Source organism: Haliotis rufescens, unplaced genomic scaffold (genome assembly GCF_023055435.1).
Source record: "Haliotis rufescens isolate VD_foot unplaced genomic scaffold, xgHalRufe1.0.p SCAF_8, whole genome shotgun sequence".
NCBI classification, from domain to species: domain Eukaryota; kingdom Metazoa; phylum Mollusca; class Gastropoda; order Lepetellida; family Haliotidae; genus Haliotis; species Haliotis rufescens.
Window position 1 is genome coordinate 41994313 of NW_025964372.1, and position 15568 is coordinate 42009880.

The following is a 15568-nucleotide window of genomic DNA, read 5'->3' on the forward strand; positions in this document are numbered from 1 at the left end:
ACGGCTCTCGTGAAAAAAGTAGTGCGGACATTCATGAAACATGGTCTTAGGCGTTATCAGGCGACTGGGCGACCCGTCCTCCCGTCACACGTGATGCTATGTTATCAGTATATATGTTTCTTATTGTATATAGCGCTGTCAATATGGATGTTTTGATGAAGATGAAGCTCAACCAAGTCAAAAGTGTTCGCTTTGCCTTCATTGTTTCTTTTAATAAAATTGCTTAACGATCATGAATTGCTGATTTTTTTTATTGCGTAATAAAAAAACAATAACAAAGACAAATGTATTTCAATATGAACACAAAGAGGCAGTGTAAATTCATGTAACTTTGGCAGAACCTTAGCATAAGAGATCATAGATGAACATAGCGCACAGAGCACTTATGAACAGTGAATGCTGCGCTATACAAATGCATAAATTATTATTATTATTATTACGTTACACTAGGTATACCCTAGGAACATATATTGTTGTGTAGGCGTAAAAAAACAATTTCAGGGTGTGACGCACAGGAACGCAGTGTATCATTGTAAACATGAAGCAGAACGAGATTATTGAATGAAGGCGTTATATGACAAGGGTTTAAACATTGCATACACCTTCTCTGATTTTAGGCGAGATCGGTCGATCTCTGAAAAAATTACAACTCTGTCTCTATATACGACAAACTAGACAGGCGTAACAGTCTGATGACAAAGTACATGTGTGAGTATCTTTGTACCGAACCAATGAGTGGTGTTACATCTACGTTTCATGTACGTTACATATGAGAATGTTCCATCCCGACTGTGAAATTCCGGGTTAGAATAGGTCTTCAGGAACCATGCTTGCCGTAAAAGGCGACTATGCTTGTCGTAAAAGGCGACTAACGGGATCGGGTGGTCAGGCTCGCTGACTTGGTTGATACATGTCATCGATCCCAATTGCGTGGATCGATGCTCATGATATCAATCACTGGATTGTCTGGTCCAGACTCGATTATTTACAGACCGCCGTCATATAGCTGGAATATTGCTGAGTGCGGCGTTAAACAACAAACCAACCAAACCAACCACGACTGTGGACTCGACGCGGAGTCTTCACAAATTGGTTTCCTTGTGTGGAAACAACCTTTGCCTCCAAGGGAGATTGTCAAGGGCAACAACCAAACATACTGGAGGGCACAGATGGGGTAACAGCATACAACAATGTAAACGTGTGCCTATCTATAAGTTGATTTCTCTACAAACCGATCTCTCTATAAACCGGAATCCTTTGACAGACGAAACAGTACTCATATAAACACGATGATATCCGAGGAACTGTATCTCTGGTATGAGGAGGGGCGGTCGGGTAGCCTAGTGGTTAAAGCGTTCGCTCGTCACGCCGAAGACCCGGGTTCGATTCCCGACCTGGATACAATGTGTGAAGCCCATTTCTGGTGTCCCCCGCCGTGATATTGCTGGAATATTGCTAAAAGCGGCGTAAAACCATACTCACTCACTCACTCACTCTGGTATGAGGTTCCCGATTTGCAGGAAACGGCACCACATCCAATGACAAGCAGACACTTACAGTACCGATAGCGCAAAAGGGGATGATGACGTCACCAGCTTGACAATGTCCACTACTTCTATAGCTCAACCGTATAACTTCGAAACAGCGGAATGTCTTTTCAGTAAATGTTAATTCATAACCATGTAAGATTTTGGAGGTAAGAATAATGACACTGATCGTTCAGGGCGTTCAATGGCGCCGTTTTCCGTGATTATAACGAGAATGTCGAGTTCGAGGTGATCTTGATAATCGGCCCTTCCTTTTTGGACTCCGTTTCCCTCCGATACATCTGGTTCCCGTGGCAACTATCTTCCCTCTCATTTCGTATAAAATTGTACCTGAAAAGATGTAATGATAAAACATACTCAGTGATGAATATGTGAATAAACATGCGCTTATTGGAGAATCAAACTCATGCTCACGAGCTTATAAAAAGTAGTTAATTACAAGTTATAATAATAAATACATAATTTGAAGAATAAAATATCAAACTTTCGCAACATATATGGATTTTATATTTTTTTATTTTGTTAAGGACAAATTTAGAAAATGGGATTTTAGTAACGTATTTCATGGCTCGTACGTATATCCTTGCTCCTGCATCGTCGTTTAATCTTCACAACAGGCACCTCGTTGGTCATACCATGGGCCTCTTTAACATTGACTTGTGGCTTAACAATACCTGTAACAAATGGACGTTAAAAGTATTCAGCATCACTAGTCATTTGTAGGTTTCTTTTTTGTTTGTTTGTTTAATGCCGTACTAATTGACCAGATTAATGAACATAATTAATCCAGGACCAAACACACCAGTGATTAATATTATGAGCAGCGATCCATACGTAAGGCAACAGGTCACCATGGTCACCATGATGACCATGATGACCATGATGACCGTGATGACCAACATAGATTCCGTAGGACCAGGTATTACCTGACAACCCCACAGGGACAAGGGCGGATATCCAGCATAAATGTCCGCACTACATCCGATCTATATTCCCGATAGCCGTTCACACTCCCACCTCGTATTTTATAACATACCCGCATGATTTTGCACACACATACACACACACGCGCGCACACACACACATACACACACACGCACGCACACACACGCACATGCACGCACAAACACACATACACATACACACACACACATCACTGGTCACTGGTTTGCCTTACCTAGACTCCCACCTCGTATTTTATAACATACCCGCATGATGTTGCACACACACACACACACACGCACGCACGCACGCCCGCACGCACGCACGCACACACACACACACACCTATGCCAGGATCAACATTTCAATAAGTACGTTTGTACTTCTCTGCTTGTGACTATTACTACCTACCTTTAAATCGCAGAATGAATCCTCTTCCACCTCTTGATCGCCTGGACACTCTGAACTGGACTTCAACAGTTCCGGACAAAATGTGGAGGTTCACTCGTCGTCCCCCCACATATTTTCTGATAAGTTCCTTCTTTCCCCGCAAGAGAAATACCTTCAAGTTATCTCCCCTTGTGGACGGGTCAAGGTCCATTTCGTCTGTGTAAAGATGGAGGCCATACTCTGGGTTGATTCGGAGTTTCTTTCGGCAAATTATTGGTCGTGCTGTGTAGTGCCATGGGTAGTTGGTGTGGCTCTTGATCAGACCTTCTGGTGTGGTAATGACGGACGTTTTGTCACACATGTCGAAAACGTTGGCTGCAAAGAAGGAACAGATCTGACCTGTATTGGGGGCGGTCGGGTAGCCTAGTGGTTAAAGCGTTCGCTCGTCACGCAGAAGACCCGGGTTCGATTCCCGACATGGGTACAATGTGTGAAGCCCATTTCTGGTGTCCCCTGCCGTGATATCGCTGGAATATTGCTAAAAGCGGCGTTAACCATACTCACTCACTCACTCACTCACTCACTCACTCACTCACTCACTCACTCACTCACTCACTCACTCACTCACTCACTCACTCACTCACTCACTCACTCACTCACTCTGACCTGTATTGAATACGTTTGTGAAACATTTTTGAAAAGTTTTTGAATGCAAATACATGATTGTAATTATGTTCTGTTTCAAGCTGCATCCAACATCAGCCTTGGTTGAAAACTAAGATAACTACTTTTGTGATGTCTTTGGTACATCCATGTCAAACTATCAACTATTTCTTATGTATTTGTGTAACCATATCTTCTTTCTTCATAAAGTTTCTCCTATTCCAGCTTTCGCCCTGCTCATGTTTTTTGGTTTGTCAGCACTCTACCCAAAGTGATAAAGGTCTGAGACCTGCATCACTTCGAGCGTTCCACCAACATTAAGCTGATACGCCCTGCTATTACTGCAATACTGTTCACAGTGGCTTTAAACGCCACTCACTCACTCACTCACTATATGGAGGCGGTTCAGTAAATAATCTGAACCGGACAGATCAGTGATATTATTTACAATGCTGTCGGGTCACGATGACCTGAATCAACCAAGTCATCGAGCCTGACCACCCGATCCATTTAGCCTCCTCTTACGAGCAGCATAGGTTGCTGGCGACCAATTCTAACCCGGAATCCCCTCGAGGTATATCGATATCTAGTGAAACCACCTGCACTTAACGATACACGAGAGCCTACCTTTAGCGACACACTCATAACCCTTTGTGGACAAGTAGTCAGGCATGAGTGCAAGGCACCTCAGTTCAAAGGTTCTTGTCAAGGGCATGCTTGATCGTTTGCCAATCTGGCACTGTTGGTTCCAGTAGCATTTGTTGGTCTCTGTGATCAAGCCAGTGTACTGCCCATGGCAATCTTTGGAAGTAGACATGATGCGCCCTCTGAAGCTGTTGACCCCAGCCATGATGATTGGGTTGTAGAGGATGTGGAAGGCGGGACACGTGAAAGTCATGGGTGAGTTTGACCTGATGATGCGTTCATCCACGGAAGCATCATCTGAAACCAGAGTTCATCTTAGTCACCATCTGTTTCTCAAACGTTTCGAACTTTCATGTGATTTTATCTTGCTTTATGTGACTTATGAAGTGATTGTGCCAATGTTTCTGAAATTTCCGTAAGAACATAAGTTTTCCAGACAATATTGGAGAAAAATAGTTTTGTAGGTATTTAACAACAAATGTATAGTTTGCTGTATATGATGGATGTCCCAAGGAACAGATGTCAAAAATTGTCCAACTCCTCCTATCAGAGAAAAGAATTGATGTCCTGAAGCGGTGACCGAAGAATTAAATGACGGAATACTGAAGTTCGGTGTGTTGTACAATAAGGAAATGAATGAACTGACTTACATTTTGATTTTGGTTTTCGTGGTCCCTTGCTTATGACTTCATTTGATACAGTAAACCCTCTTGTGCGGGGCGCAGATGAAGACATCTGTATATCTGCAAGCATGAAAATAATATATACAGTGAAATCCGTTAACCTGAACGGTACCGTTTCAAGGTGAGTTGTCTGGATTGACAAATGTCCGGATTAACGAATTATTGGAATATCCCCTTCTATTTATGTAGACCTTATATAGGTATCGTCTGGAGGGTGGGTGTCCGGGTGTCAAGTTATATCACGACACCAGAAATTGGATTCACAGTTCGTACCCGGGTCTCGAACACGGACTTTAGGCGTGCGGACGATACGTTTTAACCACTAGGCTACCCAACCTCTAGAAGGCCCGAGTCGCTGTGGGTTCAAATCCCGATTCGCGCTAAATATGTTTATAGCTTTGTCAGAACCATGCCCGTGCTCGTGGGTTTTCCAAAGTGGTAAAGGTGTAAAACCTGAATCACTTTGGGCTTTCCTCCACATTAAGCTGACATGCCATCAGCAATATTCCAGCTCTATAACGACAGTCCGTATATACGTCTAGACCAGATGATGAAAAAATGATATCATGAGCACCGAGTCTCATCGTTCTGGAAAACTTTCACACAATCACAACCTGATCCACTAAGTCGCCTCTTACAACAAACATACGCGGCTGTGGACCTATTCTATCCTCGAAGCACTATGAGGGATTTTTAAGCTCACTTTCAAATCTTATGATAAAGCCGCCCTCTTCCACCAATCCCTTGCTTGAAACTTTGAGCGTTATATTCAGATATCCTTCGACAACATCAAACTGTTTGCTCTTTAGACTGTTGGAGTTTATCAGTTCCAGTTTCTTCGCGCCCCTGAAGTGACGCACGGTCAGACGGTCCACCGCGTCCAGCCGGAGATGGTCCACTGACAGGTGTAGCCGATGTCCAGCCTTCAGTTTTAAAATTTGGGTGCAGGTGGTGTTACCCAGTCGAGGAAACTGACCCGGAAACAGGTCATGGCTCCTGATGATGCCTTCTTTGGCTTGAGACAGTTTCACACTATTGTCGCACATGCTGAACACCTTGGCTGAAAACATACAAGCAGATGGAAAGTGTTGGCCTCTATTGTTTATCGCTAATCACCTTTTAGCGCCAATTATTTATTGGCTTCCCTTGATGCGTTTCAACCTTTTGTTATCTTATTACTTTTGTTGTGCTTACATGCACATATATATGCTCTCTACCTCATAGCATTATCTAACCCGATGAAGGAGTAAGCATATACTCCGAAACGTTGTGTTCCTCATGATAAAGATTTTAACATCCATAAATTCTCTTCCTTTTGTGCATTGGTAAATGATCTTTCATTATTGAGGGAGTGAGTGAGTATGGTTTAACGCCACTTTTAGCAATATTCCAGCAATATCACGGCGGGGGACACCAGAAATGGGCTTCACACATTGTACCCATGTCGGGAATCGAACCCGGGTCTTCTGCGTGACGAGCGAACGCTTTAACCACCAGGCTACCCGACCGCCCCACTCTTTCAAAAATGTATTTATTAAACAAATACATCGAAGCATTAATAATTTCTTTTAACAAAATGAGTCATGATTTGAATGGAGAGTGGGAAATGAAAAGTTTGTATCTGCTGTAAGCGCAAAAGGTAATATAAGGTGAGCACCCGAGCACGGGTTCATTCACTACACGGACCGCCTCCGTGGTCTAGTGGTAGAGCGTCCGCCCGGAGAGCGGAAGGTCCGGGGTTCGATCCCCGACCGCGTCATACCAAAAGACGTTAAAAGCTGATACTTGTTGTTACCCTGTCTGGCGCTCGGCGTTAAAGATTTCGTTAAAGAAACGTGGTATTCATGTTAAACTGCGGCATGGTATCTCAGTGAGCATGCACTATAAATCGGCATCAGTCCGGACTTGTACCAACAGCCACACACACACGTGCATGCACGTCGCTATATGAGTGCAATAATCTTGGACGCAACGTTTAACCCAATTTCACCTCACCTCATTCACTATACATGTACTAGATGCGTCCCTTAGGCCTGCGAACAACCTATGAAGGTTCTAATCCCAGTTCGCCCCAATTATGCTCCTAGATGTATCAGCATCATGGCCACCCTTGTTGGATGGTAAAAGTCTGAGACTGCACTTCGAGCTTGCCTTTCAGCACCTTCTCCCTGAGCAGCAGGATGAACACCTAATTGGAGTGGGCCCGACTCAGTGCACGACCACAATACGAGCGTGAGCAGGCACCAATTCAATAAACTGCATCACAACATTTCGCAGTTGTAATAAAAAAGTTCCTCATCCATAAATCTATCCTAACTTTGCAACACGATAACTGTAAAACATTCTCTCCAAATTCTAAAGGGTTAAAAAAAAGCCGAAGCAAAACCATCATTCATTGTTTGGTGTTCATTCTAGTTCAAAATGTAAGTATAATCCTCTGTCTGGTTTGTGTTATTCATTGCCCCCTTCCCGCACACACACGCACCCTAAATGCGCCATGAAGGAACATACTGGGTTCTAAAGTAAGGTGATGCGTTCAAAAACGCAAGTAAGCTAGTAAAGAAGCACGTCTCCACTGTCTGTTTCAGTAATCGCAATTTGAACCAGACCACAATATGCAGACACAGACAAAGTAACTGATTAAAGATTAATGTTGATATTATAAGAGACGTGGCAGGCCACCTACCTTTCAAAATACACTTGGGGGTGTCATACGCGACATAGGTTGGTATCTTGTCGATGCATCTGTCCTGGTCTGAAGACTTAATGGGTTGGCCCGTTTTCCACTGCAAGGAACAGCGTCTTCTCCAGAAACACTTCCTGCGCTTCCTCAGGAGCTCCCTGTTCAATCCTGTACAGTCATCGGGGCCAGCCATGCAGGGGTGCTCGTCACTCCTGCCCAGCGATATTATTGGGTCGTAGATCACGTGATGTTTGCGACACTGGAAGCTTAAACTGTCCTCTTTCTTCAAGGTACATCTGGAAATGATCCCAAATACTCCTGGAACGATATAACGGTTTCTAGTACATCAATTCAGTCACGTCATGGTGAAAATGAAGTAGCATGGAGGTTAAGGCGTTCGTTCGTCTTGTCGAAGGCCCGGGTGACAATGGTTACAATGTATGAAGCAAACTTCTAGTATCCTAGGTCGTGATATTGCTGGGAAATTGCTAAATGCGGCGTATAACAATACCCACTCACTAGTGGTGAAAATCCAATTTTGGATCACCTGCAGCATTGTTGTTACAACAATTATGATATAATACCCGTCCGTCCGTCCGTGCTTTACATTCGCTGTGCAGAGTTGCCTCCCTTGAGGGAGCCAGATACTATGACCTTGCGTTCGAATCCCAATACTCCCCCAGGTTCTGTTTCTCGGTACGTCAGGACAATATCCATACTGGCGGGTTCCTCCAGAGTGGTAAACGACTGAGACGTGCATTACTTCGGGCTTTTCTCCCACATTAAGCTGACACACCGTGAATAACTGGAATACTGTTTAAAGCGGCGTTAGACCAAACTGTGTTTTGCGAGTGTGGTTCCATTTTACGTTTCAAAACGTAATCTGTTTTTATTTACTTCATGATCATCTATTTCAGAAACCTCATCTGGTATCTTCTTTCGCGTTCAACGCGAGTTAAAGATACCCCAATAACACGACATTGCACATGACCTATTGGCAATAGCATCAACGGTAGTTGAAAAGAAGACGAAAAAGTCCTCGGCAGTTATTCAGACCATTTAATGGCAGTTTGTTCATCATCATAGTCTTAGGAAAGGAATGGCAGTTTGTCAACAGACGCACACGGACAGCACGTGGTTACATAAAAAAAGTATGAACCGGGTGCATACAACTGTCGAACCGAAACGGAATGGCAGACAAACGAAATCACACCCGACGACATGTACACATCATCAATAGGCAAACAGCTTTACTGTTCTTATTTTTATCGAACATCATTCATTCATTACTTTATGACAGTAGTTACAATAAGCCAGTGCAGTTACAAATACATGTTATCATTATGTTTCCTTGGTAAAGTTTCAAGGACGGACGAGGGCCAACTAAAATTATAATTGACTTAATGTGAATATTACCGGAGTGGGCAGTGGAGCGTGGGTATGAAAGATATAATTTTGCTGGTTGATATTATATACTTCTGTATTCTGACAGTATCCCGTGGCGACCCTGGTTAGAATAGATGGGTAAGCCAGGGTACACGGGTACAATGTGTGAAACCCATTTCTGGTGTACCCAGTTGTATTGGTGGGTCGCTCGGGTAGCCTAGTGGTTAAATCGTTCGCTCGTCACGCCGAAGACCCGGGTTCGATTCCCGACATGGGTACATTGTGTGAAGCCCATTTCTGGTGTCCCCCGTCGTGATATCGCTGGAATATTGCTAAAAGCGGCGTAAAACCATACTCACCCACTCACTCACTCACTCACTCAGTTGTATTGGTGGAATATTGAACAGTGCGGCTTTAACCATACTCACTCACTCACTCATTAATCTGCTTCTCGATTTTCGTTTAATCATGGTGTATCGTTACATGGATATGGTATCGACTGACACTTCCTGAAAGTTATCGCTAAACCCTCTTCCTTGTTTCGTGTCCTGCTGACAAAGAGTTTCAATGTTGATAGAACAAGGACGTTTTCATGTCTTATCTCACACAACTTGACCACCCGTCAATCCTCGCCACTTTCGTCAGGGGGCGGTGGGTAGCCTAGTGGTAGCTCGGGTTCGATTCCCCTCATGGTTGTATGTGTGGAGGCCATTTCTGATGTTCACCGCTGGTATATTGATGAAATATGGGAATATATCTAAAACCTTCCAACCAACCAACTGACTACAAGAATGCATTTATCCAAGACATTATATAAATTTAGGTCCGGTTCTAGATATACGGCGTATCTTTTGCATGTTTTGTTTAGATGAATTCTATAACCGCCTATGCGTATATTAAGCATTAAACAGCATATCGCAAAAACGCATTTTAATCTATCGATAAGCGCTTTTAATTAATTGCTTCAGAATATCATTCCCAACTTTGAGCAAAATCTCTATCAAGCTTAGACTTAATTATTCAACATATCAAGTTGTAATTTGTCTCCGAACTGGCAATATTGGTGAGAGCAGTGTTGGGGCGTTCGCATCAATTGATGAATCATATTTTCCGAGAATTGAAAATGAAATTTTATTAATTTCAGAAAAATAGAGATTTTTAACCCGTTTCTTTTGACATCAACTATACACCTGAGTAAAATATAAGCACACCATTAGATAATGGATTTAAACAAATTACCATTATTTTTTAATTGTAATGCTATTGATGATTATACAAAGAATAGCGTTCCATCGTAAAGATGTGACCTTTCGCATTGTACGTTCAAACGGTAATGTCCAAACTCATCGCGGAAACGGTAAAATGCAGACTGAATGTTTCGGCTTCTCATTTGGGTAATTAAATTCAGTGTCTTGCAACGTTTACTTGTTTCCCTGATGCACTAAAGAGAATATCAGAGGTACAAACATTGCATATAATCGACGCTCTCCATGGTCAACCGACCTTTATAGCTATCTGGGTATCATTATTAAGTTATCATCCGACTGGTAACCAAACATGGTCAACCGACCTTTATAGCTATCTGGGTACCATTATTAAGTAATCATCCGATTGGTAACCAAACATGGTCAACCGACCTTTATAGCTATCTGGGTATCATTATTAAGTAATCATCCGATTGGTAACCAAACATGGTCAACCGACCTTTATAGCTATCTGGGTATCATTATTAAGTAATCATCCGATTGGTAACCAAACATTGTCAACCCGATGCTGTGAAGGACACTCCAAGGTCAGGATGACCTCCTGTGACATTACAGCGTTTTTTACGGACACAGCTTCGGTTAGCAGGACAAGAGCCATTGGAAATGAATCCCGTCCTGAAGAGACGATGCCTACCCAATTGACGTCTGTCCACCACAACATCTTGAGATCAGCAGGAATGGCGTCCAGGAGGGTCATCAAACGCTCCCACAGGCAGATCACCATCAGACTTTCCATTTGGAAAGTTTATTTGGCAAGACGTGCTTGGGATCTGAGAGAATGGCGACAATTCAACTGGTTCGACGAACGCAGGCGCATGTTCCTTGTCACGAATGGACGACTAAGGCTTTGAAGGCAGAGGAATACGGCACCCGTGATGATTCGGGTTGGAAGTGGTCTTCAGCAAACCATGCTTGCCATAAAAAGGCGACTATGCTTGTCGTAAGAGGCGACTAACGGGATCGGGTGGTCGGGCTCGCTGACTTGGTAGACGCATGGCATCGTATCCCAATTGCGTTGATCGATTCCCACGATGTCAATGACTGGATTGTCTAGTCAAGACTCGATTATTTACAGACCGCCGTCATATAGCTGGAACATTGCTGAGTGCGGCGCTAAACAACAAACATACAAACGATCCCGGGCAGTGACAGCCTACCTCCAGAGCAACCCAGTGACGGCTCTGCCTCAGGTCGTCATTATCTGATCCTCTTGAGCGTTTTGGGGGCTGCGTCGTATGGATTCATTGAAGCCTCCTGTTCAGAATCTGCGTGATATTCATCGGGAGGGGCTTTAGTTGCCCCTTCATCAACGACAGGTGAAATCTGGGAGCTCATATTGATTTTTATCAGAAACAACCACCTGAACTCTGGAGCTCCACTCCTTTTTAAGTGATATAGTTTTGGGATGAAAACACATCCTACAATATCGTGAATAATCCAACCTCCGTATACATTGGTGGTGGTTTGTTATTGTAAGAGGGGGGCCGCCTCCGTGGTCTAGTGGTAGAGCGTCCGCCCGGAGAGCGGAAGTTCCCAGGGTTCGATCCCGGCCGCGTCATACCGAAAGACGTTAAAAGATGGTACTTGTCTGGCGCTCGGCATTAAGGGGCTCAAACAAGGACTGGTCGGGTCGGAGTCAGTATACTGTGTCTGAGTGGGGTATTCATGTTAAACTGCGGCATGGTATCTCAGTGAGCTAGCTCTATAAATCGGCATCAGTCCGGACTAGTACAAGCAGCAACACAAACACACACACGTACATGCACGTCGCTATATAAGTGCAATAATATTGGACGCGACGTTAAACCCCATTTCACCTCACCTATTGTAAGAGGGTTATTCATGCAGATCTCATTCGTTTGTCCCAGTTCATTTTGTCAGTAATTCCATTCAAACACTTGATGTTTTTTCGGGAGATGATTTTTCCAGGATATATAACACCCTATGTTGGTAAATAGTTTAAGATTATAGACAACGAGTGTTGATATATTTCATATCGAACGACACAAGGGTGAGATTCTTCATATGTATCATTCAAAATCATTATTCCAAATTAACAAGTTTTTTTAGTATAAAACGTAAAGCTAACTAGCTCCAGTGGCAGAGATATTGGTGATACTATTATGATTTGGGCGTCATGGTAACCGATGACATCACAATGGTCTGCAAAGCACTGTGGTACAATTTCATTGTACCTCTCCCATGTCATATCGCCTGTGGATGCCAGTTTTGAAGGCTAAATACCCTCTTTGTCAATTTAATGAACAAATTCAGAGCATATTTCTATGCATAAAAGGCAATGAGGATAACTTAGTCAAGTACCCTTGTAAAGTTGAAATGATTTTAAACCGGGATGTCAAGCTGTTATCATTTCCTCAGGAAAACTATATCCCGTTACAAGGTAAACGCGACACTCTAATGCTCGACGCGCATTAACTGATCTTACAAAGAAACATCAACCTGAACGATGGACGATTAGTTTTATAGATTATAGATTCGTGAACCAGTCCACTTTGACATATTACATTAAATGTTAATGTCAGGGCACAATATGAAGACCACAGGCAAGTACTATTGATTGCATAAAGTTGATAGTTCTTAAGTTCGGCTTGCGTCACCCTGTTGGATCAAAGTCGACACTGTGAATGTCATCTAAACTTAAGTACCATATAAATAGATCATTGTCATTTGTGAGCTCTTTATGGCGTTGACTGGAAAATAAGATTTAAAAATACTTCAGATAATATGGCCAATCAAACCAATGAATCAGAATATGATGACACCAATCAGAACCGTGAATGGATCGGTTGTCAGACTCGGTGATTTTGTTGATTGCACGTCATCGTTCCCTGACAGCGTGGGCTCATTATATTAATCACTGGATACCCTGTCCGAAACTGCCGTTATTATAATAATCTGGATTAAAAACAGCAAATAAAATTCAAATGTTTTTAACTTACAATAGAACCCTGTCGAATTGTGGATTAGAGATTATGTGGCGGTTGCACGGTATAATCTGCAATAAGGTGACACAAAAGAGAACTTACCAACATTTGAGGACAGAACGATGTATACCAGATATAGTGTCGGCACCACCTCCATGCTTGGATCACAGGGGAAACACCGCTAGTCAGATCTCCGTATCATAGTTTATAAAACCGATTTTAGTTCCCTGTTTCAAGTCTAACCAATGAGCAAGACGCAGTTTAATATAAATACCCCACTCAGACACAGTATACACTCCGAGCCGACTAGTCCTTGTTTTAGTCCCTTAATGCCGAGCGCCAGACAGGGTAACAACAAGTACCATCTTTGAACGTCTTTTGGTATGACGCGGCCGGGGATCGAACCGCTCTCAGGGCGAACACTCTACCCCTAGACCACGGAGGCGGTTGAGTGAGTGAGTGAGTGGTTAACTGTCTCTGTGAATATTCAGTTACATCACTGTATGTCAGCTTTATATGGATGAAAACCCGAAGTGATGCAGGTATAACCTTTACCACTTTGGTGAAACCCACGAGCAAAGGGAGGTTCTGATAAACTAGAAACATAATCAGTGCCATTCGAACCTACATTCTTACAACGAATCCCCACGGGAGAGAAATCCTTTGCAAGTTAGTGATAACGGAGTTTGAGATAGTGACGTCACCTCCTAAACGAAGTTTAGCTGGCGAATGGAACGAGGGTATTTATCACAACAGAAGGCGGGATACTTCCCTGGATAGTCGAGGATGATGTCAAACAGACAATCTCAGAAATGTGACCCGAAATGTGCAAGCTAGTGTATAATAAGCGTATTTAAGTTTCTCTAAGATGGGAATTGTATAAGGGGCTTTTTTATGTGATGTAATCGTCCAAATGAAAAACAATGGGGTGGGAGGGGGTTGGTTGGGAGGGGTAGAGGTTGGGGGTTGGGGTGGTGGTTAGAGTCCATTGTATTGCGCAAGCCGTACTTGTTAACTGACGCCCCAAAGTCACACTATAGGGAAATAATTCACAATGGTTTATCATATAATGGGTGGGTCTCTCGGCAGGATAAAAGCCAACGGATAAATACGATCACCGTTGGGGTAATATGCGGATATAGATGAAAATATTAAAGGTCAAGTAGGGACTACTTTCAGTGTTTACGAACAAACATGGCGTCGCCCTTGTCATTCGGCAATCGAGTCAGAATTAACCATCGGGAATCTGGAAAAACTACAGGGATAATTGCTATCATTATCAAATGAACAGTCCAATGTGTTGAAAATAGGTGTCCAACTGTGACGTTGCTAAGGCATTTTACAAGTTAAGGCAACTTTGGAGATATAAATTGCGAAATAATTTTGCGAGGGCACAAGCCAAGCGGGACCAGTAGCCATATCTGTGCTTGTAGACCTCTGCGGCTTGGAACCTTTTCCACAAATGGATTTGGCCGAAATATGTTCGAATTGTTACCTTGTTTTGTTTTGTTGCTGTGTGTACATCTGACTGCACTTAGTAACGTTATGACAAGACAGACTGTCAACAACGTCTGACCGTGGCCGTGACGTCTCATTTACTAGGGTTAGAGTAGCTTCCCTTTGACAAAGGGCAATTTCTCTAGCGGACAGACCGATGGATTGCCGTGAAAGGCAAGTAAAAACAATTTGTGTAGGCAATTGTCGTTTTGCGTATATGTTGTTTCGCCACTGTATATGAAACAGATTTTAGTTAGAACTATATTTGCTACTGGCACTGTCCGACCGACACACATCACTTACCGTGTGACGTAACATATATCAATGCGCACATTCCAGGAAAACTTGCAATGTTTCGGTAATATTTGTGAGAGATAGAAAGCGATTTTCAAGCACAGAATTGAAGAAATGACATTATATGATACAGAGGTTATCACGCTTGTGGGTTTCGGGATGGTAAGTATCATGTTTGAGGAATAAACACTATGTATTTAGCTCGCCAAGGCTCGCTCACTACAATAGCCTAACACAGGTTATTTACCATCCCCAAACACACTCGCGCGATAACATCTATTTAGCTGATGATATCTAACTTTTGAAATAGTTTTCCCCAAAATCTATACAGAAGCTTCACAATATATGTTCGTTAGAGTTGTGGTTTCTATAATCAGCAGAAACATGCGCCTCTTTCCTTTATCCTCTTTAAGGTGTATCGACAGTCCATGGATTACGTATTGATGCGGCATCACGTACGACGTAAAAATATTTAGGCTTCACATGGTCGACATGCTATTATTGACTTAGATATATTGATAAAGGACATCCGATACACCAAATCCGTGAAGGTCCGGGGAAGAATAGGTCTTTAGCAACCCATGCTTGCGGTAAAAGGCGATTATGCTTGTCGTAAGTGGCGACTAACG

The 15568-nt window shown here is 42.9% G+C and overlaps 1 protein-coding gene across 1 annotated transcript; it reads right to left on the reverse strand.

Annotated features, from left to right (window-relative positions):
• Window positions 1-235: 235 nt before the first annotated feature.
• LOC124114962 lies at window positions 236-13375 on the reverse strand. Its single transcript, XM_046475727.2, has 8 exons — window positions 13251-13375; window positions 7556-7870; window positions 5573-5929; window positions 4837-4929; window positions 4169-4483; window positions 2900-3253; window positions 2123-2221; window positions 236-1877 (listed from the first exon to the last, which is right to left on the reverse strand). The coding sequence occupies exons 1-8, from the start codon at window positions 13303-13305 to the stop codon at window positions 1729-1731; spliced, it is 1737 nt and encodes a 578-aa protein (XP_046331683.2). The 5' UTR covers window positions 13306-13375; the 3' UTR covers window positions 236-1728.
• Window positions 13376-15568: the final 2193 nt, after the last annotated feature.